This window comes from Danio aesculapii, chromosome 3 (assembly GCF_903798145.1).
Source record: "Danio aesculapii chromosome 3, fDanAes4.1, whole genome shotgun sequence".
Classification (NCBI taxonomy): domain Eukaryota; kingdom Metazoa; phylum Chordata; class Actinopteri; order Cypriniformes; family Danionidae; genus Danio; species Danio aesculapii.
The window spans coordinates 7489139-7516017 of record NC_079437.1 but is presented as its reverse complement, the minus strand read 5'-3'; the positions used below and the strand labels follow the sequence as shown (position 1 = coordinate 7516017).

The 26879-nt window shown below is 39.4% G+C and overlaps 2 protein-coding genes across 2 annotated transcripts; both read right to left on the bottom strand.

Annotated features, from left to right (window-relative positions):
- Positions 1 to 507: 507 nt before the first annotated feature.
- Positions 508 to 1852, bottom strand: LOC130220799 (gastrula zinc finger protein XlCGF7.1-like). Its single transcript, XM_056453043.1, has 2 exons — positions 1702 to 1852; positions 508 to 1335 (listed from the first exon to the last, which is right to left on the bottom strand). Exons 1-2 carry the CDS (start codon positions 1754 to 1756, stop codon positions 548 to 550), a joined length of 843 nt encoding a protein of 280 aa, XP_056309018.1. The 5' UTR covers positions 1757 to 1852; the 3' UTR covers positions 508 to 547.
- A 13577-nt stretch (positions 1853 to 15429) lies between these two features.
- zgc:165518 (uncharacterized protein LOC100101650 homolog) lies at positions 15430 to 26642 on the bottom strand. The gene is made up of 34 exons (XM_056453057.1): positions 26503 to 26642; positions 25219 to 25402; positions 24761 to 24917; positions 23706 to 23758; positions 23596 to 23616; positions 23330 to 23495; positions 23177 to 23261; positions 22760 to 22874; positions 22104 to 22224; positions 21895 to 22004; positions 21650 to 21820; positions 21348 to 21575; positions 21071 to 21283; positions 20835 to 20984; positions 20377 to 20502; positions 20219 to 20309; positions 19950 to 20097; positions 19595 to 19820; positions 19396 to 19519; positions 19195 to 19316; positions 19063 to 19114; positions 18905 to 18988; positions 18275 to 18451; positions 18107 to 18182; positions 17885 to 18041; positions 17740 to 17814; positions 17424 to 17586; positions 17127 to 17311; positions 16643 to 16864; positions 16446 to 16567; positions 16060 to 16141; positions 15903 to 15983; positions 15609 to 15714; positions 15430 to 15520 (listed from the first exon to the last, which is right to left on the bottom strand). Exons 1-34 carry the CDS (start codon positions 26640 to 26642, stop codon positions 15480 to 15482), a joined length of 4374 nt encoding a protein of 1457 aa, XP_056309032.1. The 3' UTR covers positions 15430 to 15479.
- Between the last annotated feature and the right edge of the window lie 237 nt (positions 26643 to 26879).

Sequence of the window (26879 nt, the reverse complement as noted above, 5' to 3'; positions counted from 1 at the left end):
CGGCCCGTTTTTGACATTGTCATCAAACTGATGAGCGGTGAGTGCCATACTTAATACATTGTTCTCACAATTACCTTAATAATTTGGGTCAAACATTTCGTGCAAACGCAGATTTCGCAGCTTTGTTATTGATTTAGTATGGAACAGCCTGCAAGTATACAAAAAAGGTATTCATTGGTATAGCTGACTTTCAACATTAACTGTGAAGACAGACATTGCAGGCCGATCATCTTTTAAACCAACACTGAAAAAAATTATTCAAAGATGATTCCTTGGATTTACTAAATTTTTTGTTAAGTGGTTGTAAACAACTTATTTGGACTGAATTTCAACAAACAAATTAAGTTGAACATTGTTAAATTTGATTTGTTTAAATTCAACACAAATAAATAGTTTGCAACAGTTTTGCATGCAACACTTTTTTCAGTGAAAGGGCTTAAAATAAAAATTAAAAAATGATTGCAAACAAAATCTTTTTTCTGCTCATATCTAAATGTTGTGTGTGATTATGGGCTTTTCACCTTCACCAGAGAATGTTCCATTGATGTCATGTGTGCTGCTTTTCTCCAGTGTGGATTTTAATGTGTTTCTTAAGCTGCGCCGAGTGTGTGAAACTCTCCAGACACTGATTACATGTGTACGGTTTCTCTCCAGTGTGAAGTCTCTCATGTGTTTTAAGATGTGCCAACCGACCAAATCTCTTATCACAGTGTGAACACTTGTACGGTTTCTCTCCAGTGTGGATCCTCTGGTGCAGTTTCAGTTCTGCAGCTGTGATAAAAGTCTTCACACACTCAAAGCACACATACTCTTTTACACCAGTGTGGATCTTCTGATGTTGTCTTAAATGTAACTGCTTTGTAAATCTCTTTCCACACTCAGAGCATGAATAAGGCTTCTCCTTTGTATGAACTCTGAGATGGTCTTGCAGCCCTGACGTCCTCAAAAATGCTTTTCCACTCTGATCACATCTGTGGGTTTTCTCTCCAGTGTGGATCATCATGTGTTCATTAAAGCATGATGAGTGTCTGAAACTCCTCCCACACTGAGTGCATGTGAACAGTTTCTGTCCGGTGTGGATCTTCATGTGTTCATTAAAGGATGATGATCGTCTGAAACTCTTCGCACACTGAGTGCATGTGAATGGTTTCTCTCCAGTGTGGATCATCATGTGTTGATCAAGACTCCTTTGGCTTGCCAGACTCTTTCCACACTGACGGCAGGTCAAACGATTCTTGTCTCTTTGCATTAAAGTATCTTCAGTCTGTAAATGAGGTGTTTTCCCAGCTTTTAGGAGTTCATCATCTTCACTCTCCTCATTCTCTTCAATAAGGTCTAAAATCAAAGTAAAAATGATTCAGTTTTTAATAAGTCATGAACAATAGGAGCAAAATGTGAAGTGAAAAGACGTCATTTACATACATTTATTTTGTAGGTTTGTAGCATAAATTGAAACACAACACTTTTACGTGTCCCATTAAAAATATATAGAATAAATGTAAAATAATTTTGCTTAAATCACATTCATCTAATAAACATTAATACTAGTGTCATTTGGGTTTTTTACCCTGAGAATAGTGATTTTATATTTCTCTTTTCATTGTAAATATTTGCCTAAAGCACCTGATTAATCAGATGAACTGTTCAAAGCTTTTGCTCTGTGTTTTTCTTCAGGCTCATTAATCAGGAATAAACACAAACCTGTTTGTTCTTCAGTGTCTTCATCTGTAATTCTGCAGGGTTCTGGATCACTCATCTTCCCACTGTCCTTCAATAAACTCAGATTTGACTTCTGTCTGAAGGTCTGATGCTCGTCCTCACTTGTAGACTGATGGGAATATTCCAGTATTTATAGATGAAATAGAGGAGGAGGGGCTCCACAACAGGAGGAGGGGCTTTATTAACAAAAACAAACCACCTAAGACTAGTGTTTCATAATATGGTCTTTGTGCACAATCAAAGCAAAGCACTACAGCAGTCACCAAAAATCTGATGTCAGTTTCTGGTTTAGGCTATTTTTATTTTTCGTACGGCAGAATTGGAGGAATAGACAAATGCTATTGGTGCTATCAATCTCAATGGACACCAAACTATTTTTAAAAATTGTATTATAATGTTTAAAATATATTTTAATTACTCATACTACTTACAACACTATATAATCTCACAAAAAAGCGACTAATAAATATTAATTTAGTTCTTCTGACTCACCCGGTTCCACGCATAATGCTGATGTGATAGACGCATGATGTGAAGTGATAGATACATGATAAATATCGCCAGATCAAAAATACCGAAGCACTCTTGTATCTACATGGAAAAAAAACAGAAGCAGAAGAAAAACGAAAGACAATGAAAGACAATCGAAAGACAAAGACAGAGGTAATTGTATGGAATGAATAAACGTGTTTACATAAATAAACTGAAGTAAAATGTGTGATTAAACGAGGTGAAAGCCAGATGTAAAAGTTTAAATTACTGTACAAACACTGTCTGACGTTCCAGAGATCCCAGATTCAGTTTTTATATTCATGTCATTTTTCTTGTTATGTGATAACACATTTTAATAATAGATTTACAATGTCCATGTCGATTCATCCTGCTTTTAATTTGGTAATGTTTTTATGTAACTGCATTTATAGTTTCTATTTTTCTTATGCAGTAATCTCTGTTATATTGCAAGTATAAAACTAAAAGCATGCAGTTCCAGTGTAAATGTGTGAATGGGGTTTTAAGCTTACAGGACAAGTTCGCTAATGAATAGATTATCAGTTTATTTAGTAAATAATCTTCAAATGATTATAAAAAATAGTTTCAGATAGCATCAAAGAGAGAGAAATATTAATTAATATTAGGAAAACATACATAACCTCCAAGCAAATATAGAAATAACAACTAGAACTGTACATATAGAAAATGTGAGTGGGGTTTGCCGTGGCAAATTGATGGGGTAAAAAGCATTACTCTACTGCCCAATAGCAGTTAGTGCAAAGAAATGGCTAAATCCATGTGTTTATATGTAGTTGCTAGGCTATTCTAAATGGTTGCTAGGCTGTGGCAATGCAGTTTTAAAAAGTGAAAACAAAAGAGGTTTTATTAGGCTTCATCAAACAAGCCCAAACCTTGTCTTTCTATGTTGTTCATGTGCTGACATAAGGCTTGTTAATGTTGTTATATGGTTGTTGTGGTGCTATAAATGGTTGCTAGAGAGTGTGTACAAATACCGACTTGATAGGCCGGGTCAAATAAGCCCACACCCAAGCTTCTACGTTACTGTCATCCAAATATTTGATGTCAGCCATTTTGTGCCAATGTAAGGTCTCTGGAGACATTTTGAGTCATCAGAACCATTTTCAGCCATTTTGTGCCATTGTGAAGTCTATAGAGACATTTTGAGTCAACAGAACCGATGTCAGCCATTTTGTGCCAATGTAAAGTCTCTGGAGACATTTTGAGTCAACAGAACCGATGTCAGCCATTTTGTGCCAATGTGAAGTCTATGGAGACATTTTGAGTCAACAGAACCGATGTCAGCCATTTTGTGCCAATGTGAAGTCTATGGAGACATTTTGAGTCAACAGAACCGATGTCAGCCATTTTGTGCCAATGTTAAGTCTCTGGAGACATTTTGAGTCAACAGAACCGATGTCAGCCATTTTGTGCCAATGTGAAGTCTATAGAGACATTTTGAGTCAACAGAACCGATGTCAGCAATTTTGTGCCAATGTTAAGTCTATGGAGACATTTTGAGTCAACAGAACCGATGTCAGCCATTTTGTGCCAATGTGAAGTCTATAGAGACATTTTGAGTCAACAGAACCGATTTTAGCCATTTTGTGCCAATGTGAAGTCTATGGAGACATTTTGGTTGCATTGTTTTTTATTCTTGTTTTTTATTAACATTAGTAAGAGGGGATAAATTAAATATCAATTTGTATTAATGTTGTGTGACCTGAATACAAATGATGCATATTCATTATACAGTTACACAAATCTTAGAAAAACAAATAAAGAAAACATAATAAATAAATGTAAAATATATATCTCAAACCATAATTAAATTATTAAGAGTGTTACACAGGCGTACCAAAAGAGATCTGATCATTTAAAAGTAACGTGTATAATGTTAATATTATTTTTTTCAGCAGTTCAGCTGTTTTGGCAGCTTTCTTATTTAACGATAGGCAGACAGAGGTTACATTCTTGCCTTTAAATGAGGCTGTTTACACCTCTACATGCTAATCATGTTAGCATCATTAACAACATGCTAATTGAGTTGTTACCATGACGTTAACATTATTAGCATTTATTAGCATGATGATAATCGTGTTAGTATCATGCTAACAAAACCTAATTGTCCGGCTAGCATGATGTTAACATAATTAGCATGTAGCTAGCATGATTAGCATTATGTTAACAACATGCTAATCATATTAGCATTATGTTAACAACATGCTAATGAAGTTGGTAACATGATGCTATCATGATTAGCATGTAGCCATCATGATTCTAATCGTGTTAGCATCATGCTAACAACATGCTAATTGAGTTGCTAGCATAATGCTAACATGATTACCATGTAGCTAACATGTTACCTGTGTTAACATCATGTCAACAAATGCTAATCAACCTGCTAGCAAGATGTTAACATTATTAGCATGTAGCTAACACAATTAACATTATGGTAACAACATGCTAACCGTGTTAACATCATGCGAACAAACAATCATCATGCGAACATGTCAATCAAGTTGGTAACATGATTAGCATGTCAGTAACACGATGGTAATCATATTAGCATCATGCTAAATAAATCGTTAGCATGATGCTAACATAATTAACATGTAGTTAGCACAATGTTAACATGATTATCATTAAGCTAACATGACTAGCAAGTAGCTTGCATAATATGGGGGATATAAATGGTTGCTAGGGTACTCTGTTTTGTTGCTATGGGTGTGGTTACAGTGTGTACTTGATTGTCGTTGGTTGCCTAAGTCAAATGAGCCCACCCTCATGTCAGTTTGACACTGCTATGCAAAGATATGCATTCAGGCCAGTTTTAATGGCAGTCTATGAGATCAGTTTGGGGGCGGTGCTTGTGAGCTTCATTATCATATTTAGATCCTGATTGGTTCCCTGAGTTAAATGAGCCCACCCCATCTCTCTATGACACTGCTATGTAACATAACTGTTGTGTGACCTTTATAATGGGAGTCAATGGGAGTCAAAAAAACTCAGACCCCTTATAAAAGTCATAGCACACCATTCTCGATAAAACAACACGATTTGACCCCACTTTCAAGGGTCTGGGACAAAAACTGTGGGACAGGTTACGCGGCGAAATTTTGTACGGAAGAAGAAGTAGAATGTAAAATAACAACAGCAGACTTGCCTAAAGGCAAACCCCACTAGTAATAATAAATGCTGGACCGTAACATTCTTAAACATGTGTTCAGGTTCTGTTTTACATAAACAAAATAATCTCCTGTCACATTATAAGCACAAATAATATTAATATTAATATGTGACCTCTTACTGATGTTGGTTAAAAGCCTCGCCGCTGCATTCAGCACAACTAGCAATCGATGCATGGTGGATTTATTCAGACAAGTGAACAGAACATTACAATAGTCCAATCTAGAAGAGATGAAGGCATGAACAAGCATCTTCATCTCTTCCTTTGACACAATATCTCTTATTTTTGCAATGTTCCTCAGGTGAAAGAAGCATGTACGAACAACAGATGTACCATGGCTATTAAAACACAGAGCTCGATCAAAAATGACACCAAGATTTCTAATATCACTGCAATTTGAAGATGACAAGAGAGAGTGTTCTTCTGCATGGATGTCATGTGTGCTGCTTTTCTCCAGTGTGGATCTTCATGTGTTCATTAAGAGATGATGAGTGTCTGAAGCTCGTCCCACACTCAGTGCATGTTTATGGTTTCTCTCCAGTGTGGATCCTCTGGTGCCCTTTCAAACGTTCAGGTGTGATAAAAGTCTTCTCGCACTCAAAGCACACATACTCTTTGTCTTACATGTGGCTGATCTGTAAAACTCAGTCTACACTCTGAGCATGAATAAGGCTTCTCCTTTGTTCTGAGATGGAGTTTCAGGTCTGAAGCCCTCAAAAATGTTGTCACATTGATCACATCTTTGGGTTTTCTCTCCAGTGTGGATCTTCATGTGTTCTTTAAGGGATGTTGAATGTCTAAAACTCGTCCCACACTGAGTGCATGTGAATGGTTTCTCTCCAGTGTGGATCATCATGTGTTCTTTAAGACTCTTTTTGTTTGCCAGACTCTTTCCACACTGACTGCAGGTCGAACGATTCTTGTCTCTTTGCATTAAAGTATCTTCAGTCTGTAAATGAGAGGTTCCCAGCTTTTAGGAGTTCATCATCTTCACTCTCCTCACTCTCTTCAGTAAGGTCTAAAATCAAAGTAAAAAAGATGTAGTTTTTAGTACAACCCCAAATCAGAAAACATTGGGACAGTATGGAAAACACAAATAAATAGTGATTTCAACATTGGACTTGTATTTCATTGCAGACACAACATAAAATAGGTACTGTTTTGTCTGGTCAACTTCATCTGTAAATATACCTCCTTTCCTGTCATTCAGACCTGCAGAACATTCCATAAATAGTTGTAACAGGAGCAGTTTAGGGCTAGTAATCAGGTAAACTGGTGAAATGATGATGTGATGTGAAACAGGTGATGCCAACAGGTGATTGTGATTAAGATTTAGTACAAAAGTAGCATCCAAGAACAATCTAGTCCTTTAGGAGCAAAGATGGACTGAGAATTCCCAGTTTGCCAACAAATACGAGAGAAAATGATTGAAATGTTTAAAAACAAATGTTCCTCAAACAAATAAAAGAAGACATTTGGATATTTCACCTTCAGCAGTGCATAACATCATTAAAAGATTCAAGGAATCTGGAGGAATTTCAGTGTGTAAAGGACAAGAGCGCAAGCCGAAGCTGAACAACCAGCAGCTAGCTCTCTACAACTCTCACATGGTCACCCACTGAAGCTAAGCAGGGCTGCGCCTGGTCAGTACCTGGATGGGTGACCACATGGGAAAGCTAGGTTGCTGCTGGAAGTGGTGTTAGCGAGACCAGCAGGGGGCACCCAACCTGTGGTCTGTGTGGGTCCTAATGCCCCAGTATAGTGACGGGGACTCTATACTGCTCAGTGAGCACTGTCTTTCGAATGAGACGTTAAACCGAGGCCCCGACTCTCTGTGGGCGTTAAAAATCCCAGGATGTCCTTCGAAAAAGAGTAGGGGTTTAAACCCGGCATCCTGGCCAAATCTGCCCTCTGTCCATCATGTCCTACTAACCCTCCCCATATCATAATTAGGCTTCATCACTCTGTCTCCTCTCCACCAATCAGCTGGTGTGTGGTAATATGGCTGCTGTCGCGTCATCCAGGTTGCTGCTGCACACTGGTGGTGGATGAGGAGATTCCCCCTAATGTGTAAAGCGCTTTGAGTGTCCAGAAAAGCGCAATATAAATGTGAGGAATTATTATTATTATGAACCGTGATCTCCAATCCCTCAGGCAGTGCTGCATCGAAAATCCTCCTTAATTCATTAAGTTTCCTTCAGCTTAGTCCCTTTATTCATCAGTAGTCTCCACAGTGGAATGAACCGCCAACTTATCCAGCATATGTTTTACACAGCGAATGCCCTTCCAGCTATTACCCAGTACTGGGAAACATCCATACACACTCATTGAATCCTCATTCATCTATCAGCAATAACACCACATGGGCTCAGGACTACTTTGGCAAACATTTGTCAAGTACCACAATACGCAAATACATCCACAAATGCCCGTTAAAACTGTACTGTGCCCAAAGGAAACTCTATGTTAACAGTGTCCAGAAGCACCGTCCACTTCTCTGGGCTTGAAGGCATTTGGGATGGACCATCACACAGTGGAAACATGTACTGTGGTCAGATAAAAAGCACATAGGATAGGATTTTGGAGCACAATGTGCTGACTTCTTTTTGAGGGACACCCATGAATATTTCAACAAGACAATGCAAAACCACATTCTGCACACATTACAGAGTCCTGCAGCAGAAGATGAGGATACTGGTACTTGACTAGCCTGCCTGCAGTCCCGACTTGTCTCCAATAGAGAATGTGCGGTGCATTTTGAAGGGCAAAATGCAACATTGAAGACCCCGTACTGTTGCTCACCTTAAGACTTGTGTGCAGGAAGAATGGGACAAAATGACACCCGAAACACTTCAGCACTTGGTGTCTTCAAATAAAACAATAAAATCATGAGGAACACCTTAAATCATGTTTGCTGTATTGTCTGCAATGAAATACAAGTCAAAGTAAATGTAGAAACCGCTTCTTTCTCTCTTTATTTGTGTTTCCCATACTGTCCCACTTGATCTGATTTGGGGTTGTAAGTCATCAACAATCAGAGCGAAGTGTGAAGTGTAAAGACTCCATTTTTATCCATTTCTTTTGTAGGTCTGCAGCATAAATGAAGACACAGCACTTTTACATGTCCCATTTAAACAAACTTATAGATGTAAAATAGATGAGCTCAGATCAAATTTACTTCAGCCTCATGATAATAAATGTTTAATAAAGCTGAAAATAAAAGACAACTGAGTGTCCATCTCTGTTTTACCCTGAGAATTGTTGGGAAAATGATTTTTTTATTCTTTTAGATTTCTTTTGGGATATGTAGTTGTGTAATGAACTAACAAAGCTTCTTTTGTAGTGTGATGTGTCTTGAATGCATACAGTACTAACAAATTGCAGAAGTAGGTGCAGCTGGGCGGAAATGCAGAGACATCAGTGTCTAAAATGAACTCTAACTTCTTGAATAGGTTTCCTGTGAAACAGAGATGTGAGTAACGATAAAGAACAGAATGTTACGCAAAGCAAACCATATATGGAGTGTTTTTAAGACAGCTCTCCCTATGTGCTAATGATATTCAAGTTCATGTATGCAGGGTGTCTGCAAAAGAAGAGGAACAATGTCTGGGGTGTGAAAGTCAGATACATGTAGAATGGTTGACAAGTGATGGACTCCATCAAACCCTTCCATTTAATATCAGTTGTTTACTTGTGTCTATAAATATTGGGGTCTGAGTTAGGTAAGCGGTTGGGCCAGTGTGTAAGGCTTAGTATTATATACTGGTAGGGTTAGCTACGACCCAGTACTGATTTAATTATTTGCATACAATAAATTACTAATACTTTAGGCATTGAAGAATCCTCTCGACTCTTTATTAACACACCTGAATCGATTGAGGAGACAGAAGATTCCAACAGAATATAAAGTGAATTTATATTTGATGAGTTCAGATGCAAAAACCTCTAAGTGCCGTCTGAAATTTCCATCGAAAATGAACATCTTCCTTCAGCCTCCTTTGTTTATGTTGAGATATTTCACTTTAAAGACCTGGGGCCTGTTTTAGGAGGAGGTTCAACCAACTCTGAGTTTAAACTTGAACTGAGTTGATTTCCCAAGAGGTTAAAAACTCAGAGTTTTGGGTTTCCAAACAGCTGATCTAATTTAGGTCAATCAACTTTGAGTAGACTGACGCTGCGGTCACACTGGACTTTTCTCCCCATAGACTTCCATTCATACGCAGGCGCAAGGTCATGCGTCAAGTTTCGCAGGTCACCAAGTTCAAGCTTGGTGAACTCTGACCTGTGAAATCGCATCACTTGACTGCGTGAGACGAATCGAGGATCAAAACATGACCTCTCTAGACAGAAATGTAAAATATGGTACAATCGCTCTCTTTTTTAAATGTCTAATCATCTTGTTTAATCCCGCACGACAGAATTTTGCATTATCAAACTCTAGAGTAACCACAGCTTAACTCAAAGTTAAGCGCGCACACCGCGACTATAAAAAGGCATTATCAATGGAGCGCAGATATTACAAGTGACCGTGGCAACATCTGAAAAAAAGAGATCAGCATTTCTGTCTCCAGCTGAACTTGATGTGCTCATGCAGAGTTATAGCAAATATGAGCGTATATATACACTGCATCAGTGGAACAGAGACAGTTAGCGTGGGAAAACAGCTGCTCAAGTTAATGCGTAATTTCACATTTAAAGTATTTAAATATTTAAGTCTAATAAAATAAGTAATGTGTGACGTTTACTGACTTTTAAATTGGCTGTAATTTTGAAGTTATTTCAGATGTAATTGCATTAAATGACATAAAATAGGCTACTGCAGAGTTTCTACAACACATTTGACATAATGCAGATAACCTGAACACAATGTTCAGTGGAAATGTTTAATTTAAGGCTCCATTTTTACTGTTGAGTTAATAGATTTAAAAGTGCACCTGAGTGTGTGTCTGCCTTTACTATTGATCGAGTGGTAGAGGTTGATATGACAATTAGAATGCAAGCAGAACGAGTAACAATCCCATTAATCTAGTTACACGTCCCTGTCGAAGCTCAGTACATTTAAGCGAATTAATTATTAAAAATGGACAAGCCATTCTCGTACGTGACTTTGTTCTTTGTGTGACTGAAATGTAGGCAATAGCTGTGTTTCCATCCAAATATGCCAACTAAATTTACATGCAAATCTGGAATACCGTATAAAAGATGTGCAAACAAAGCAGCGTTTCCATCCAACGAATCAAAGAGAACAAAATCGACACTTCCCTATTAACTGGAGCCAAATATCAACAGTAAAACCAGAATTTACTGTGGTAGAAGAAGCTGCATCAATCTTTTCTTTATTTCATAAATATACTTGCGCCTCAGGAGGCAATGCTGACACACAATGAACGCGTGGGGGCGTTTGAAGCCATGAGATGCGGAGAACAGACGCTCTTGACACGCTCTGGAGGTCATTAATAATATAATAACACTAATACTGAAACGGTTAAAGCTTTTAGAATGACCAAAACAACATTTCAGATGTGTTACAGTGTGCTCAGCCTGTTCACGGTCAGAGAAATAAAGATAATGTTGTTTTAAAGTCTTACTTGCGTGTGATTTCAGACCGAATATTCAACAGTACCACAGTAAACAATATGTGCACCGTTAAAGGGTGATGAAACCCCCCTGTTTCAGTTCAGGTCTACCTCAGCATAGGGAGGAGTGGGCATGGCCGGCAGAGCAGGGGCAAGGGAGGGGGCATTGACAACAACTGTCAAAAGAATAATCCGACACTAAACATGAGGAGATGCTTGATTTTAGTTTACAAAGTAAAAATGCACAGAAATAAAGAGTAATTTAATGCCCTGCTACATCTTAGATCAGGTTTATAAACACTTTTAAATGAGGAGGACTGAATGCAGACAGTTGATAGCAGTAGCTACAGCTGGTCCCTTTCCTTATCTACTCCGACCATTAGCTCTGGAGGAGTCTAGTCTGGAGGATTAATCATGGGTGAACAGCAGCATGGATAGGCGATCGGTCTCAATGGTAAAGACAAAAGTGTTTGCTGCACACAAACAGCTGGGCTGTATCGGCCCTGACAGCATCGCAGGGAAAGCCATGCAACAAACCCAGTAGATCATGGAAACAAACACCTATGACCCTTCACAAGGACCTAAACACTGTGTGCCATGCTCCGTCTCAAAGCTTAGCAGAAAATCATGTGCAGTCATGAATAATTAATTCTTATGATAAGAAAACTCAGCCTATGAATAATAAAGAGAAACAGATGCGTCATCACTGGCAGGCAAGTCACCGAAATCAGCTGACTAAAGCATAAACTAATACATTTAATTTATCCAGTGAAGGAAGTTGTTAAGTTTTTAGAGACACATGCACTTTTTGCGAATTAGAGGAGATATTAATAAAACACCTGTTTTTTGCATGCACATATACCCAAATGTTTTGGTTTGATGTCGAATATCTTATATTTAAACTTACAAAATTAAAAATTCAGTTTTCTTGTAGACATTTATTGATATACAGTAATAAAACTTGAGCAAAATTTGTTTATTAATTTAATGATTATAAATGGGAAGTACCATGTACACAAACAAAAATGATCCAATGATGAGCCTAATATTTATTTGTTTAATCTTAAGCATTATATCGAAACCCTAAAAGACACAACAAATCTAAAAAAAACTATAAGGATGTATGCATTTTTGAATCCTTTTTTATCCGATTTGTTTTGTAATTTCTGTATCCTCTGTAATTTTAATGTATTTTCTACTGAGCTGTTCCTTTGATGTAAAAAATGTAAGCAATGTATTCCTCATTTTTTGTATGTTATTGTTCTTGTTATGCAATAAAACAAAATTAGCTGACGAAAAGCTCAAAAGTATCCAGTTTCCCCACAATTAAAGCTAACAGGTGCTGAGCTTGTCTTAATCGATGCTCGACACACACAAATCTGTGAAAATCTCATATAAAGGACTCAAGGGTTTCCCAAAATGAGCTGTGTGAATATAAAAGCAGCTTTAGCTCAATGTGTGCTGTTTCTCTGCCCTCTAACACAATATACAGAATAATAATGAGTGCATGTAGAGCTCACACAGGAAATAAACAGCATTATTAAACATGTTATAACTCCTGGAACATTAGTCAGCTTAACTCACGCTCAGTCTCCAGTAGTGTGCTCTGAATTCTCCACGGAGATTTCTCACATGCAGGGACAGCGATCGTGGGAGCAGCAAATGAAGCCGTTCAATAAGCAAAATCACGCGACTGCAGACACTACACACTCACAAACTGATAGAAAACGGGAATCTTCATCTCTCTCTGTGTATCTCCCGTTTCACACTGCGCTCTCTGTAACAGACGAGCGAGCGAGCGAGCAGTATCTGCTTTGCGCATGCGTGAACTCTTGGGCAGCAGTGAGCACCACTTGCAGCAGTGGCGGCTCTAGACCGGAGTAACTGGGGGATGTTAACATAAATCACAAACTACTTAAACAATTATTCAAAGTCATTTCTTGATGCATCACTCTTTTGTCTTTATAAACAAGCTAATTAAATAACTTAAGCTCAAAATAATCTCCCATGTTAATTTATTGGACAATGGTATTGTAGGATAACACATTTCTAACATTCAGCTACATCAGGGCACATTTCTGCACCTGTAAACTTTAACAGATGCAGTTGAAGTCAGTTGTTTTCCCTCCCATTAACTTAAAATAATCTTTAACAAACCAAGGAGATTTTCACAGTATTTCCTATAAAAACAATAATTATTCTGGAGTCATAAATCTTAATTCTTATAGTTTGTCCTGAATAAAAGGCAGTTTTTAAGAATAATAAATAAAGGAGAAGAATGTTAAGGTCAGTGTTATTAGCCTCCCTAAGAAATATTTATATTTTGATTGTCCCACAACAAACCAGTTAAACGAGGACTAATTATTATAACTTTCCTAGTTAACATGACCTATGGTGAAGTCTTTAAGTTACACTTTAATCTGAATAATACTATCATGCAAGATAACTAGTAAAATATGAGACGCTGACTGCCACTATGGGAAAGACAAAAAAAAAAGTATCTAATAGAAATTAAACTATTAGATTTAAATGTGTTGTAAATAAATCATGTGTTAAAGACTAACACTATAAAACACTAAACGAGTTATTACTTTTACATGAGCACAACTGAAAACTATATTTGATCACTGTTTTACGTCAAGACTTTCAAACTGTTTGTAAATTCAAGACTGCATTTTGTAAAGTAAAACTGTGTACACTGAATTTGATTAACAGTAGCCTCTGCATAGCAGAGGACCTCCTATATTAGACACACACTTCTGGATTTTCCTTCCCTTGGAGGAATCCCGGTTGCCATTTTAAAGGTTGTGGTGTCTGATTGGTCTGATGACATCGATCATATGAGACACAAAAAAAAAAAATTATAATAACAATCACTGATGTATTCTGATATCCCAATGCGTAAAAGCACAGCTCTTAATGATGAAGCCAAGCATAAGAGAAACCAACAAACCAGCTAAAGGAACTTTGGCTGACCTCACTGCTCAGTTTACACACATGACTCTCAGTGCATGAATGTGTAGGCACACTATATATGCAGGCTGATGATAAAACTGCCTAAATGTTGATTTATGTTTTATAATATACTCGGATGACTATGTATCTGTCTCCCTGAAGGATCTCCTCACTGATAAGCATGCTCTTTAGTTTAATTAGGTTATGCACCTGTGTTTATGAATGATCTATGCTCTGTTTCTGAACACCGTCTCCCAACACGGTCCCAGAGTTGATCGTTATCTATGCATGATGAGTATAAAAGCTGAAATGTACAAATCAGCTATGCGCTTTGACTTCTGTATATTGAATGTCTTAGACCCTTTATTCTCAACGGAGGATAAAGTAAAGGATTTTGTTTCTGTTATTTGTCTTGTTTATTTTTTCACTGGATTTTATTTTATTAATAAGTGCATTTCAGTACTTTTCTTCACTGGAGTGGACCTTGAATTCATTTTCCAGAACCCATCAAGTTACCCTGTGTGGTGAAGTATGAATCTAATTTATTCCTTTAGCAAAACATTATAAAGACGATCCTTTAACTAAACTCTAGCTAAGAAATATAGCGAAGGGAAGATCCTGGATTATTTAATTAGGGTAATTAAATAAAAGGCGATCTAGCACAAGGTCAGTAATAGTGTGTGGTGCCATTTCTTCAGAGGGTTGCACCACCCTCTATGGGCTCACCAGAGATAGCCTGACTGTCAGACCAAGATGAGATCCTCAAACCCCTTGTGAGACCATATGCCAGTGCGGTTGGAACTGAATTCTTGCTAATGCAGGACAATGCTAGACCTCATGTGGCTTACGTGTCAGCAGTTGCTGCAAGATGAAGGCATTGATGCCATGCACTGGCCCACCTGTTTCTCAGATCTGAAACCAATTAAGCACATCTCACTCCATCCACCAAATGACACATTGCACCACAGACTGTCCAGAAGATGGCGGATGCTTTAGTCCATGTTTGGGAGGAAACGCCCCAGGAGAACATGCGCCACCTCATCAGAAACATGCCCAGGCATTGTTGGGAGGTTAGAGGCAGGTGGAGGCTGTTCTCAGGTCTCAGAAACGTACACATACTGAAAGGGGATAGTATATGCCTGAAAAAAGTTGGTGGGCAGGAAGATCCACATCACAGTTGGGCTCAATTGCATGGAGTTACATCAAGATTAAATAGATTTATATTACCCTAAACTACCTTTACCTTGCAGCTTGTGCAGACAACTTTGCCCAAGGTTGATTTTGTAGAACACCCATTGGCATAACAGAGTTTTGCCTTTCCAGAAATTAGATTTAAGGCCAGTCACCAAACACAATTGGATCAACGCCTACGAGGGGCAGTATCAAAGTTATAGGAACCATGAGCATGTTTTGGCATTGCATCCCTCAGCTCACCCACATAAACACTGAACCCAGAGAGAACAGCAGATTTATATACAAGGACTTTTATTTTCAAAATGCATCAAGTAGCCAGAACTGAAAGATCACTATCATGAACAGACAGAAGTGTATGTAGTCTCAAAACTGTCATCTGAAAAAAAAAAAAAAAAAAAAGCAGAGTATGAAACACCCTCTGAAATAAGTTAATGCGCAGTCTATTTAAAAATAAATAAGCATACTTCTCTGATAATAGTCATAAATATTGATGACTGCTGGCTTGAGATTCTTCACTGCAACAGTCTGTGTCAGCTGTATACTGTAGGTCACTGGGACACCTTTGGGAACCTGCAGACAGAAGACTTAAACTTGACTTTGGTTTTAACATAAATAAAACTGCTCGTGCAAACAAGAGGGATAGTCAAAGTTTAAAATGAATTTAAGGGTGCAAGTTAATGCTTTAGCCAAAAAGTCAAAGTACTTCGATAAATTATGCCGTTTTGCATGGTACACTTCAAAGCAACTACAAATCTCACCTCTTGTAGATAGACAAGCACACGATCACCTTCAGGATCAACCCTCTGAACTAATGGAGAGAAATTGGGTGGAGAGCCAAGCTGTGAGGGAAGGAAGAGATGATAAGTATTCTGCAAGTTTCAAAGATGTCAAGTCACCCTCAAAACGAATACAAACCAGTGAGGTGTCTGCAGTGAATCCTGACAACACCTTGATGTCCACCAGAAGCATGTTAGTAGTTGGTTTTGGACCAGCGTATCTGACATGGAAAGACATCTCATGTTAAGAAACAAGCCATCCTGCTCTTACAGATTGGCAAATGTGCTTTAGAAATGGGCTAGCTATCAAGTCAGCCAACCATTTCTAAACAGCACATGGACGCATGTTCAGCAATGCCAAGGTCACCCATCTTATGCAAAATCACTAGTGCCACTGTATGGTACACTTATAGTTTTGCAAACGCTTTTTGGCCACTGCTCTCTAGAAATGCAGAACGTTAAAGTTTTCCTTTACAAAGAATTGGCCAACCTTAAAGTCATATGTAAAGCTGAAGACATCCTTACTTCACTGTGAAGGTCAACATCAGATTGACTGGTGACGCCTGGCAGTTTCCAGTCACCTTCGCAACAACACTCAATGTTTTGGCAACCACAACAGGAGTCGGTATGTTGTAAAAACAGGCAACCTGGGAGTGTAAACAAACCTAATGCAAAGAGTTTATGGGCACAAAAACCGAAGTAGGGAAGGTGAATGTACAGACCTGCACTGACACACAAGTGGATCCAGATGCTACAACACTATATGTGCCTGGAAAGTTGTTCAGTGGATTCTCCTGATACAGCAAGCGGTTGTTGGGAGTTACAGCAAAGTTGTAAACATCTCCTGCTGGCACAGAGGACTGAACTGTGACTGTGCTGGAGCCTCCAGAACTGAACACGAGACTAGCATATAAAGCCATAGCCTGAAGAGCCACCACGGTGTCCTACACAAGCAGAAGATCAAACTAATCTAAGTTACATTGAGTGTCAAGAGATTCCAAAAATAGTGGAACCATTGACTTTACAGGGAGTACAGCAACAATTTCTTCCAAGCAACTTAATATATTGCATTCAAGGTACACATTTGTATTAGATCAAGCATTGGAGTCAAATCAGGTCCTGCTACAGTATGCGCTACACAATGCATTAAGCATTCGTTACTCCATTAGAGTCTGAAATATGCTAATATTTGGTCACTTAAGTCACCTGAGTGGAGGTGAAACCACCATAGGGATTCTGCTGGGCCACAAGCCAGTTGACAATGCGGTTAGCATAGCCCAGGTTAGCAGTGGTCACAGGCTGTACAGTGAGAACTGCTAGCAGCACATATGCACTGATCTCCACTGCTAGTGTATCCCCGGATGTAGTCTGAGACCAGTGGAGTGTAGTACCTAAAGAGAATGGGGAAAGAGTTTTAAAAATAAGTTTCTAAAACGGTATACATTTGTTATTGGCAAAGCTGAACACTTCTTGCTATGTCTCAATTTAATGGCTAATATTCACCTTCAGAAATTGCCACGTTTCTCAGTGCGCTTAAAAGCTGTGCTCGAGTGTTGGTCTCTCCAGCCAGACTGAAGGTGTAAGCGAGCAGAGCAGTTACATAAGTGTTTCCCAGATTCCCAACAAGAGGCCTCAAAAATGACAGTGCCTTCGTAATGACAGGATCCTGGAAGAAAAAGGTGGTAACCAAGCACAGTACTACTGAAAACTAAAAAATGACAAGGCAATGGCTCAAAACCAAAATGACAAGTAGCAACACTAGCCCCCCCCCAGTCAATCCATTTCACCTACAGATAATAAAATAAACAAAAACCCGTACCGTGACAGGGACTCCCATTTCAAGCAGTCCTACAACAATGTAGCCAGTCATGGTCACGTTATCACCAACTCCACCCTAAAACACAACAGCATCAGAATTTAAGATCACTTGCTGTTTGGTTATAACAGGTGGAAGTGTTACGTACCTTTATGTCATTGTGGTACAGAGTGCCCTGCTGCACAAAACAGCCATTTGAACCCTGCTTGCTTATCAACCAGTCCTTTGCACTCTGAAGAACATTGGGATCTATGTAGGTGAAGCTCCTCGCTAGACCAAAAGTCCTCATGACAAAGGCGGTCAACCTGGATGGAGAAAGTTCTGTTATACACAGCTTAAATAGTCAAGAATTGAACTGCAGGACACGCACCATGTATTAGATTCATCATAACCAAAAGTGCTGAATGAACCATCACTGTGCCTGTAGTTCAGCTCTCCTTGATATCCTATTCCAAGGCAAACAAAACAAATAATGGGGAGTCTAATGTGCTTAAACTAGGTAGCACTGGAGACAGTTTAAATATGGTTTGGATCATACCACTCTGAAGATAACTCATGGCAGTGTCTTGGATGGTTGGGGTGAGCTGTGCAGTTACTTTCAGATACCGTAGGATGTAAATATTGGGAGCAAGAATGATCATATTCTGTTCTCCACAGCCATAAGGCATCTGTAGCAAATTAGCCAGATTATTCAGTGCACGACCCATTATGTCCCCTGTGGAGATCAAATCAAAGACCAAAAATCCAAGTCAGAAACCACTGGAATCAGCTCATGAAAGATTAAGGCCCATGCACACAGAGACGGGTTTTTGCTTGCGTTTTCCAATGTTTAACACCTTGACTAAAAGGGCACCAAATGTGATCATGCACGCCAACGTGCACAAAAAAAAAAAAAAAAAATAATAAAAAAAATAAAAAAAAAATTGGTTTGAATCTGGAAACGCATCCCGGTGTGTACAAGCCTTTACACTATAGTGAAATGAGGCTAAAAATTTACAGAATCTCAATGCAACCAATACATATAAACAGTCACAATGGTCAAGGTCCATGTGACAAATTACACTTTCCTCCCTCCCTACTAACTACAAGTCATTGCTGCTAAAGTGACTGGCAATTAAGCTGTGCCACCCTAGTGGTTTTAAGGGGTCTCCCTCTAGAAAAACTTTACCAATGACTGATACGGAGCATCTGGCCGATCCCTGGATGACATTTTTTGGAAAGGTTATCCTCACATTTTCTGAAAGCATGCTTCCTGTGAACCAAACAACCGATCAGCAGACAGCACTAGGATCTTACGGTTCAGAGAGTACATCAAGTCAAACTAACCCTTTGGACAGAGCAACCAACTCCGGGTGAAAGTCCTTTTGACTCCTTCAGCCTTTTACATTTAAAAACAAAGAAAATGCATCAGTAAAGAGTACCATGAGCCCTACTTTTGAAACTGCAAAAGTGTTTTACCAGAACCAGCAGACTTCGAGTGACTATGTCAATGCGTCCTCTTGATGGTACGGTGACAACCCGATTACCACACAGTTCCTGGGATGGGTTGGCCTGGGCACTGATGGTCACATTTACAGTTCCTACACCGATAAATTGAGCAGGACCTTCACACATGCCCACTTTCTCAATTATTAAAAAAAAAAAATAAAGTCAACAAACCAATAACAGAAGCAGTTAAAGCCCATTTGAAGGTCTTTCTCCCATTGGCAGAGAGAGTGGATGAAGACTGATCATTAAGAGATTTAAGAGTGAAGTTGGAAGATGGCGTTGGAGTCACTTGAACCTGACAATGAGCAACAGCATTAGTGGACATTGAATAGATATGCATGTGTGAATCCATTAACAAGTTAACCCAGACCTTGATGCATTGGGACAGATAGTTGAAGACTGTGGCCTTCAGCTCAAAAACCTCCCCACGGATTATGGAGTAAGGCAGGGTGAGCTCTAGGAAGAAGGGCTGGAAGGCAGTCAACAGAAGTGGTGGAGCCAGACCAAAACCATTGGACGACAGACAGAAGGCCTCGGTGTCCCATGTAGTAATTGTATCAGGAACTGTGAGGGGAACTGATGTGGACCCAGAGTCTCTGAAGACAAGGACCACAAGATAAGGGGTTGGGGGAGGAGGTAGGGTTTTTAAATAAATAAAAAAAAATAAAATAAAAAAAAATATATATATATATATATATATATATATATAATAATAAGTTTCCAACCCCACTAGAGTGAGTTGCCAAATCCAAGTTTCTGGAAAGAACGTTCTAACGGTCACATCAACAGGGGAACCAGAAGGGGAGCCAGCAATTTCTGATGTTGCTAGAGGAGGAGCAGCAAGAACTTTATCCATGGCAAAAAACACAGGACCTTATGAGAGGGGGAGAAGGTATTAAAGTTTGAGTAAAAGGGAAAATTCTGCAGATTTTCACAAAAAAAACCTTGGTGTTGCAGCTGGCAATTAAATGGTGGCAAATTTGAAAGCACTTACCACGGAAGTTGCGATAGAAATTCAGCCCCCTGTATGTGAGGCACTGAGGTTCTCGAACTGGCAGATTTGTTGCAACTTTGATCCCCACACCCTGTTCAAAATTAAACCAAATGAAAATCCTATAACAAGCAAAAATCACTTTAAAAATAGGATTCTACCTTGAAGGTGTTATAAGCCTGATCTGTTGGAACAGCTCGACGTGGTCGAACTTGCAGGCAGTCCTGTGCATCTTCAACACCAGGTGGATAATCATACAGTGATTGCACTGGGAGTAAACCAAATACCTTAAGGGTAGGGAAATACAAATATCAAGACCCTAAGGAATCATTTGAATCAAGATAGACTAGTAAAGACCCAGTTAAACAATGGAGCAAAACTGAGGTACCATTGAGATACAATTCATTACACAAGGGCTAGGGTCATGTACTCTTTATGGATAACCTCTTAGATTGGGAACAGATTGTTATAGTATTTATTCCAGAATGCATTTAGTTTTGAAAACTCAGAATTCAGTTGCTAAACATTTGGAAAGTCTAAATCAATGCAGCAGTTTAGATTTTCCTTCTTGGCACATAAACCAATTAGATCAGTCTGCATTAACCACATTAAAAGTTACCGCCTCTGCGTTCAGACGTCCTCCTGACTGCATGATCAGGACACTCTGATCTATAGCACTGAGGCCACACAGAGATCCTGCTTGAGCAGAGATGGTCAGAAGACTTCCCTCTCCAGGAACAGCTGTAGCAGGAGAGAACTGCAGAGAAACCTGCAACAAACAAGAGGCAAATCACATTCACCACATATAGTACAGACAGCTACAAATGAAAGTAAATGACAAAGATCTATTAATACCCGATTTGAGAAGCACTTCTCAGTGTTAAAAGATGCACTACCAGCCACTACAGTCTGACTAGGCAGAACACAGAAGGCCAGAATCTGCACCATCGGAGCCATATTGGCAAGAATTGAGAGATCAAACGAGACTGTGCCGTTGGTGAAGGTATTAGAAGCCAGAGCTTGAACAGATTTAAAGCCATGTAGAATGATCACTCCTCTGGACATGACCTGACAACAGACAGTTAGATTAGTACCAAACAAAAATGGTCAAACAGAAAAATGGTCAATTTACCATATAGATGATGTCAGCACTGTAGTCGCCAGTCTCTCCAACAAATGAATACTTGACAGTCACTGGATAAGTGGTGCCACACTTCAGAGGCTGCTCAAGTGTCACTATAGACAGATCACTAAAGGTTGGGTTGTCAGGAGCAGCAGTTTGGAAAAGCTGAACCAGCCTTGTATCTGTAGTGAAGTATGGCGAATTGTAATTAAAATAAGGCTGTGGAGTTGCACTTGCCTGGGGAAAAAAAATAAATTAAAATAAAGATTTTGCAAGACAAAGTAGAATTTGAACCAAGCAACAAGTCATACCACAAGATTCAGATCAGCTTTAGGGAAACCAGTGGTGTCAAGGGAGAACTTGGCAAATCCGTTCTTGTTTGTGGTCAAATTGAACAGCAGTTTGTTGGGCCATATGCTGCTGTCCAGGACATAAACTGACTTGCTATTGATTGGGTTACCTTTAAAGTCAGAAACGGCGATCTGTTTGGGGAAAAAAAAGACCCCATTGAGAAACCCAAACAGACTCCTGCAACAAGAGATTAATATCAACTTGCCTTCCCATTCACAGTTGACCCATAATCATAGAACTTTGGGAGATCCACAAATGTGACCTTGCCAACCTCAAATGTAATGGACACCGTTGTGGATTTTGACATGACAACAGCTGGAAGGGAAGACAAATATTAAAAGGCACAAACAAAAAAAAAAAACAAAAAAAAAAAAAAAAAAAAACACAAAGTGTTGAAATCAGCCAGTAGTTTACCTGTTCCCTCCTCAGTGACGTTGACATTAACAACGAAGGAATTTTGAAGGTTACTCTCAAGACTGGTGCCAAAAAACGATGATGTACTGAGTGTTAGTGAGGCACAGCCAGTGTCGTTCGTCTAGTAGAGAAAAAAAAATAAAATAAATCCTAACCAGAGACCGAGGGTCAATTCTTCAGATCTAGATTGGTAATTTAGCTTGATTGGGTTGACAATAAGAAGTGATTATAGTTCTAAATTCATCCCAGAGTTGTAATGGCAACAGATCTGGTGGTTTAAACCTGCTCCACAGACTTTTCATAAACAGAAATAGTGTCATTAAAGGTGATACTGAAAGCATGTACAAGGCACTGATCTCTTTACAATCATAATCTATAAGAATGTTAAGATACCAATGTGGACTTTGATACAAGGGTGCTTAATTTTTAAAATAAACTTGAAACATTAAAGCATCTCAGATTAGTTTATCCATATAATTTTCTGAATTGCAAGCCTGTTTGAACCCAATTTTCCAGAAATGGACCAGGGATCTGCCAAATCATCTTAGTGAGGTTTGAAGAATAGACCCTAGTATTTAAAATAACCTGGGCCCATAATTTAGGACTCCAATAACCACATTTGAAGCCACTTGGACTTAAGTGTACAATAGTCTTACCTTAGTAGATTTACTCAGACACACACTGGTCACTTTAGGATCCTGAATATAGAGAAATGGCTGACGGCATACTTCCACAACTACTTGACCAGGTACAGGCTGTCCATAGGTGTATCTGAGAAACATTGGAGAACAGAGCATCCACAAGACCAAAAACACTTCACAAGTGTAAACAGTCAAGCCCAAAATTATTATTTCTAGCAAAACGCAGACTTTCACCTGGTTAAAAATAAATGCTGAGAAATATACTATGAACAAGAGGCATGAAAGGAAAAAAAAAAAAAAAACCCTGCTGGGTGATAAGTTAAAGGTTGACTATTCAAATCAACTTGAAGTCATACTACAGGGCAAGTTACAAAAAGGTTGTGTAAATTTTTAAAAGTGTGTTGGTTTTCAAAAATAAAATCTGGCACTCACTTTCCACAAGCCTCAACTTTCAGTCCCACATCTGCAACACTATACGTCTGTGGTGCGTTTACGGTCACATCAAACTTGGGCAAGACTAAACCAGAAAGAGCTGTAAGACCTCAGATCTGCCGTTGTACAGTTGCACAACATTAATAGGCGTACCGTATTGTTTCACATCAAAACTCTGGGAGATGATTCGGTCACCAATATAAGCCTTAAGTGTGTACGTCCCAATCTGAGCTTCTGGGTTCAAGACATGAGAAAGCTCCAAAATCCAGTTTATGGAGGAAATATTGGCCCACTGACGGATCCGGATACCATGAAAGTCCTAGGCATAATTTAAAACAAAAATAATTCAAAGCTTAAAATCAGAAAGCACCAAGAACACATCCTGAAGAGATTTCCTTAAATACTAATCGAGATCTTACCTCTAGCACCACCAGACTGTACTGCAAGACAGAGGATCATCATTAGCCATTAAAGCACACACACGATTGAAAAGCTTTAAAAAAACTAATCAAATAAAAAGCAGCCTTACCATTTGGTCTTGAGGCACAAATTGATCACTCATGGTAACAACTCTAATATTCACTGCAAAAAGATTACATTGGTTACCGTGTGCACTTTAACATGATCAGGGGTCAGATTCACAAAACCAGACACTCATTTACTATGATAATATTTGGTTTAGATTAAAACAACCTCTAGAACAGTTCTCAACGCTGAAAAAATGAACAAGCTTAAAAGGTTAAAACTTGGCATACCGTAAACAAGTACTGCATTATTATTAATACTGGGTAAATGATCTTTAAGACTCAACCTCGTTTCTTTAAATAGGACTTCGCTCAAACTAGTCTAGCAGGAGAGGGTAAGAACCACCCCCCCCCCCCCCAATCAGTTAATGTTTTTCCTATAGAAGTCAGTGTTAACCAGTTTCCAATGGTGGCTTTGAGGTCAAGTCTACTCCTAGCAAGGTTGCTGGCTTGAGTGGCAGCCATTTTGTGTTGAGTTTGATTGTTCTGTGGTGAACTGGATAAACTGAAGACTATAGAATACACAAGACATGTCACTCATATACCTTTAAATGGGGGAAAAGTGTAACTGTCAATATGTTGAATGACTGGCTCCGGTTCTAGAAGGTGGGGCTTCAGTGATCCCTACAGGGTGACCTCTCTCAGAGGAAGGGGCTCGGACCAGACATAAATGTTTGCAGATTGTGCCATACAAACATTTAGAAGCTAAATAGACTGTTTAATTTAATTAGTTACTAGTAATACGTGAAACCACGCTTGGAAAGTAGTTTGAGAAATTGAGGTTTCCTCAAACAGAATGCCCGAGAGGAGTTCAAAGACGGTTGCAGCTGGAAGGGCATTCATTGCGTAACACACTAGAGTAACTGGCAGTTCATTCCACTGTAGCAACCACTGATAAATCAGGGACTTAGCCGAAGGATGGGGAGTTTTAATTTAGGAATGACTTGAGAATGTGGGTGAACAGTCACTATAAAAGACAATTCTTATGAATCCAGCCCCTGAACTTAATCCTATTTAACATTCTGCACGAACACTGAGGTAAAGCTCAGTCACAGCTCACCTGTCTGTCCTGGATTGTAGAGTGGTTTGTCTGTCTGGATGAAGGTCAGAGGCAGGTAAGACCTGAACATCACTTTACGCTCCTCAGTCATTTTAAAGGACTGTCCTTGAACAACCACCCTCACCGTCTGCACTGAATCTCCATTTACTTGAGGAGCCTGTAGAGAAACATTGTAAAGTGGATCCCTCATCCAGAAGTCAACAGTTCCCCAAATTAAACTTGGGAATGTTCGGTTCAACACAAAAAGATATGCTGAAGAACATTGGGGGAAAGCAGCCATTGACATCCATAGTAACAAAACAATGGAAGTCAACAGCTTTTTATTGGTCCAGCACATCTTCCTTTGTGTTCAACAGAAAATAGATCTCACAGGTTTAAGTGGAGACTGAACTTAGAGTGAAGGTCACTTTAACATGCACCAAACCAGAAGTAAGGTCCATGTGTTAAAGAAATCAGACCTGGAAAGTAAAACATTGGTGAAGCTTCCTCCGTGTCGTCTGACGCACAAGTTCGGTTTCTGCGTTTTTGTCATCGACCAGAGAAATGGTCATTGTGAGACTCCCTGTGTGCTTCAGAAGGCTAACACACAGTTTGGTGTCAGATCCGGACTCGATCAGTGAAGGAAACGTCACCATGAAGAGCCTGCAGGAAAACAGATTTGGTCAGTTCCACCCATGTGGCCATGCAGGAGACACTCAGGACGTACTGCAGGTAATCTACCGCTGAATAGCAGCTTCCGCCAGTTCATGTGGACTAAACCATGAAGAAACACAAGCTGCTTAATCTTGAGGACATCGTGAGCAGGGAATAATTTGGCAAACTGAATTTAATGGGTGGACAAACACTAGGTTTGAAAGAAATGTGCAACTTAACCTACTTAAGGGACAAATGTCAAGTTTTTCTGATTAGCTCAGCCCAAAGTGACATTTGATCATTTTCAGCAGCAATAAACAATTTTCCAGTGGATGAGTTCACATCAGGGGTCACCAGTCTCGTTCCTGGAGGCCCGGTGCCCTGCAGTGTTTAACTCCAACTTGCCTCAACACACCTGCCTGGGTGTTTCCAGTATACCTAGTAAGACCTTAAATAGCTTGTTCAGGTGTGTTTAATTAGGGTTGGAGCTAAAAAGCTGCAGGACACCGGACCTCCAGGAACAAGTCTGGTGATCCCTGGTTTACATTCTGCTCTACAAGATGGTTGACTGATGACTCTACATCACAGGTGTCAAACTCAGCTCCTGAAGGGCTGCAGCTCTGCAGTTTAGCTTTAACCCCAATTAAACACCAGACAATACTGATTGAGTCCTTCAGGCTTGTTTGAAACCTACAGGCAAGCATGTTGAAGGGTTGGAACAAAACCATGCAGGGCTGCATCCCTCCAGGAACAAAGTTTGCCACCCCTGCTCAGTCAAGTTTACCTTCAGTAGCCATACAGGTCAGCACCAAAACAAGTTTTTGCGGTCTCAAGATCTGAGGGACTGCAAGATACAAGTCATACCAAGACTTAACTATGGAAAATGCAGTCATGCTAAATTAATTTGATTCAGTACTTGTACACAAACACAGGAGCATGGTCTCATTATGTATATTTGATTTCAGGAGTTAGTCTATGGAACAAAATCAGTACCAAAAGTATTGGGGGGGGGAATAAAATAAAAAAAAACCTCAAAACATCATATTCTCATCTATATCCAAAAGTGGGAGCAAATTCAGAGGGTTTAAAGTTAATAATACTGTACTCACGGCCCTGAGATCAGTCCATCAGGTGGACTTAATGAGCCAGTATCCGCAAACACCACAGGCGCTAAATCCTGTCCATCTGCAAAGCAGAAGAGAAGGACTAGAATAAACCATCTCCAAACACTGATCTCCATCACAGCCATGAAAAGCAATCATCTAAACCGTCTCCTTCAAAAACCCTTCTCAGTGTCTGCTACAATCCAAAGGCCAAACACAAGCTGTTCTGGAGGAAACTCAACACTGCACGTTTATATGAGTCCACTAACGAGACACACCTGATTCAGCTCATCAGCAGAGAGAGCGAATGGCAGATTTGATCTCCACACACGACCTTCATTAGTAATAACTGCTACACCTCCTCCTAGGACGTTTCAAACGCC

Excerpts from the sequence above, each read along its gene's own strand:
- zgc:165518 (XM_056453057.1), bottom strand. The coding sequence starts at position 26,642 with ATGGCTGTGATGGAGATCAGTGTTTGGAGATGGTTTATTCTAGTCCTT. Across the intron at positions 25,403-26,502 it reads GATGGACTGATCTCAGGGCC|GCTCTTCATGGTGACGTTTC; the intron begins GTGAGTACAGTA and ends GTTTTCCTGCAG. Across the intron at positions 20,310-20,376 it reads AGGCTTATAACACCTTCAAG|GGTGTGGGGATCAAAGTTGC; the intron begins GTAGAATCCTAT and ends AATTTTGAACAG.
- LOC130220799 (XM_056453043.1), bottom strand. The coding sequence starts at position 1,756 with ATGAGTGATCCAGAACCCTGCAGAATTACAGATGAAGACACTGAAGAA. Across the intron at positions 1,336-1,701 it reads AGACACTGAAGAACAAACAG|ACCTTATTGAAGAGAATGAG; the intron begins GTTTGTGTTTAT and ends CTTTGATTTTAG.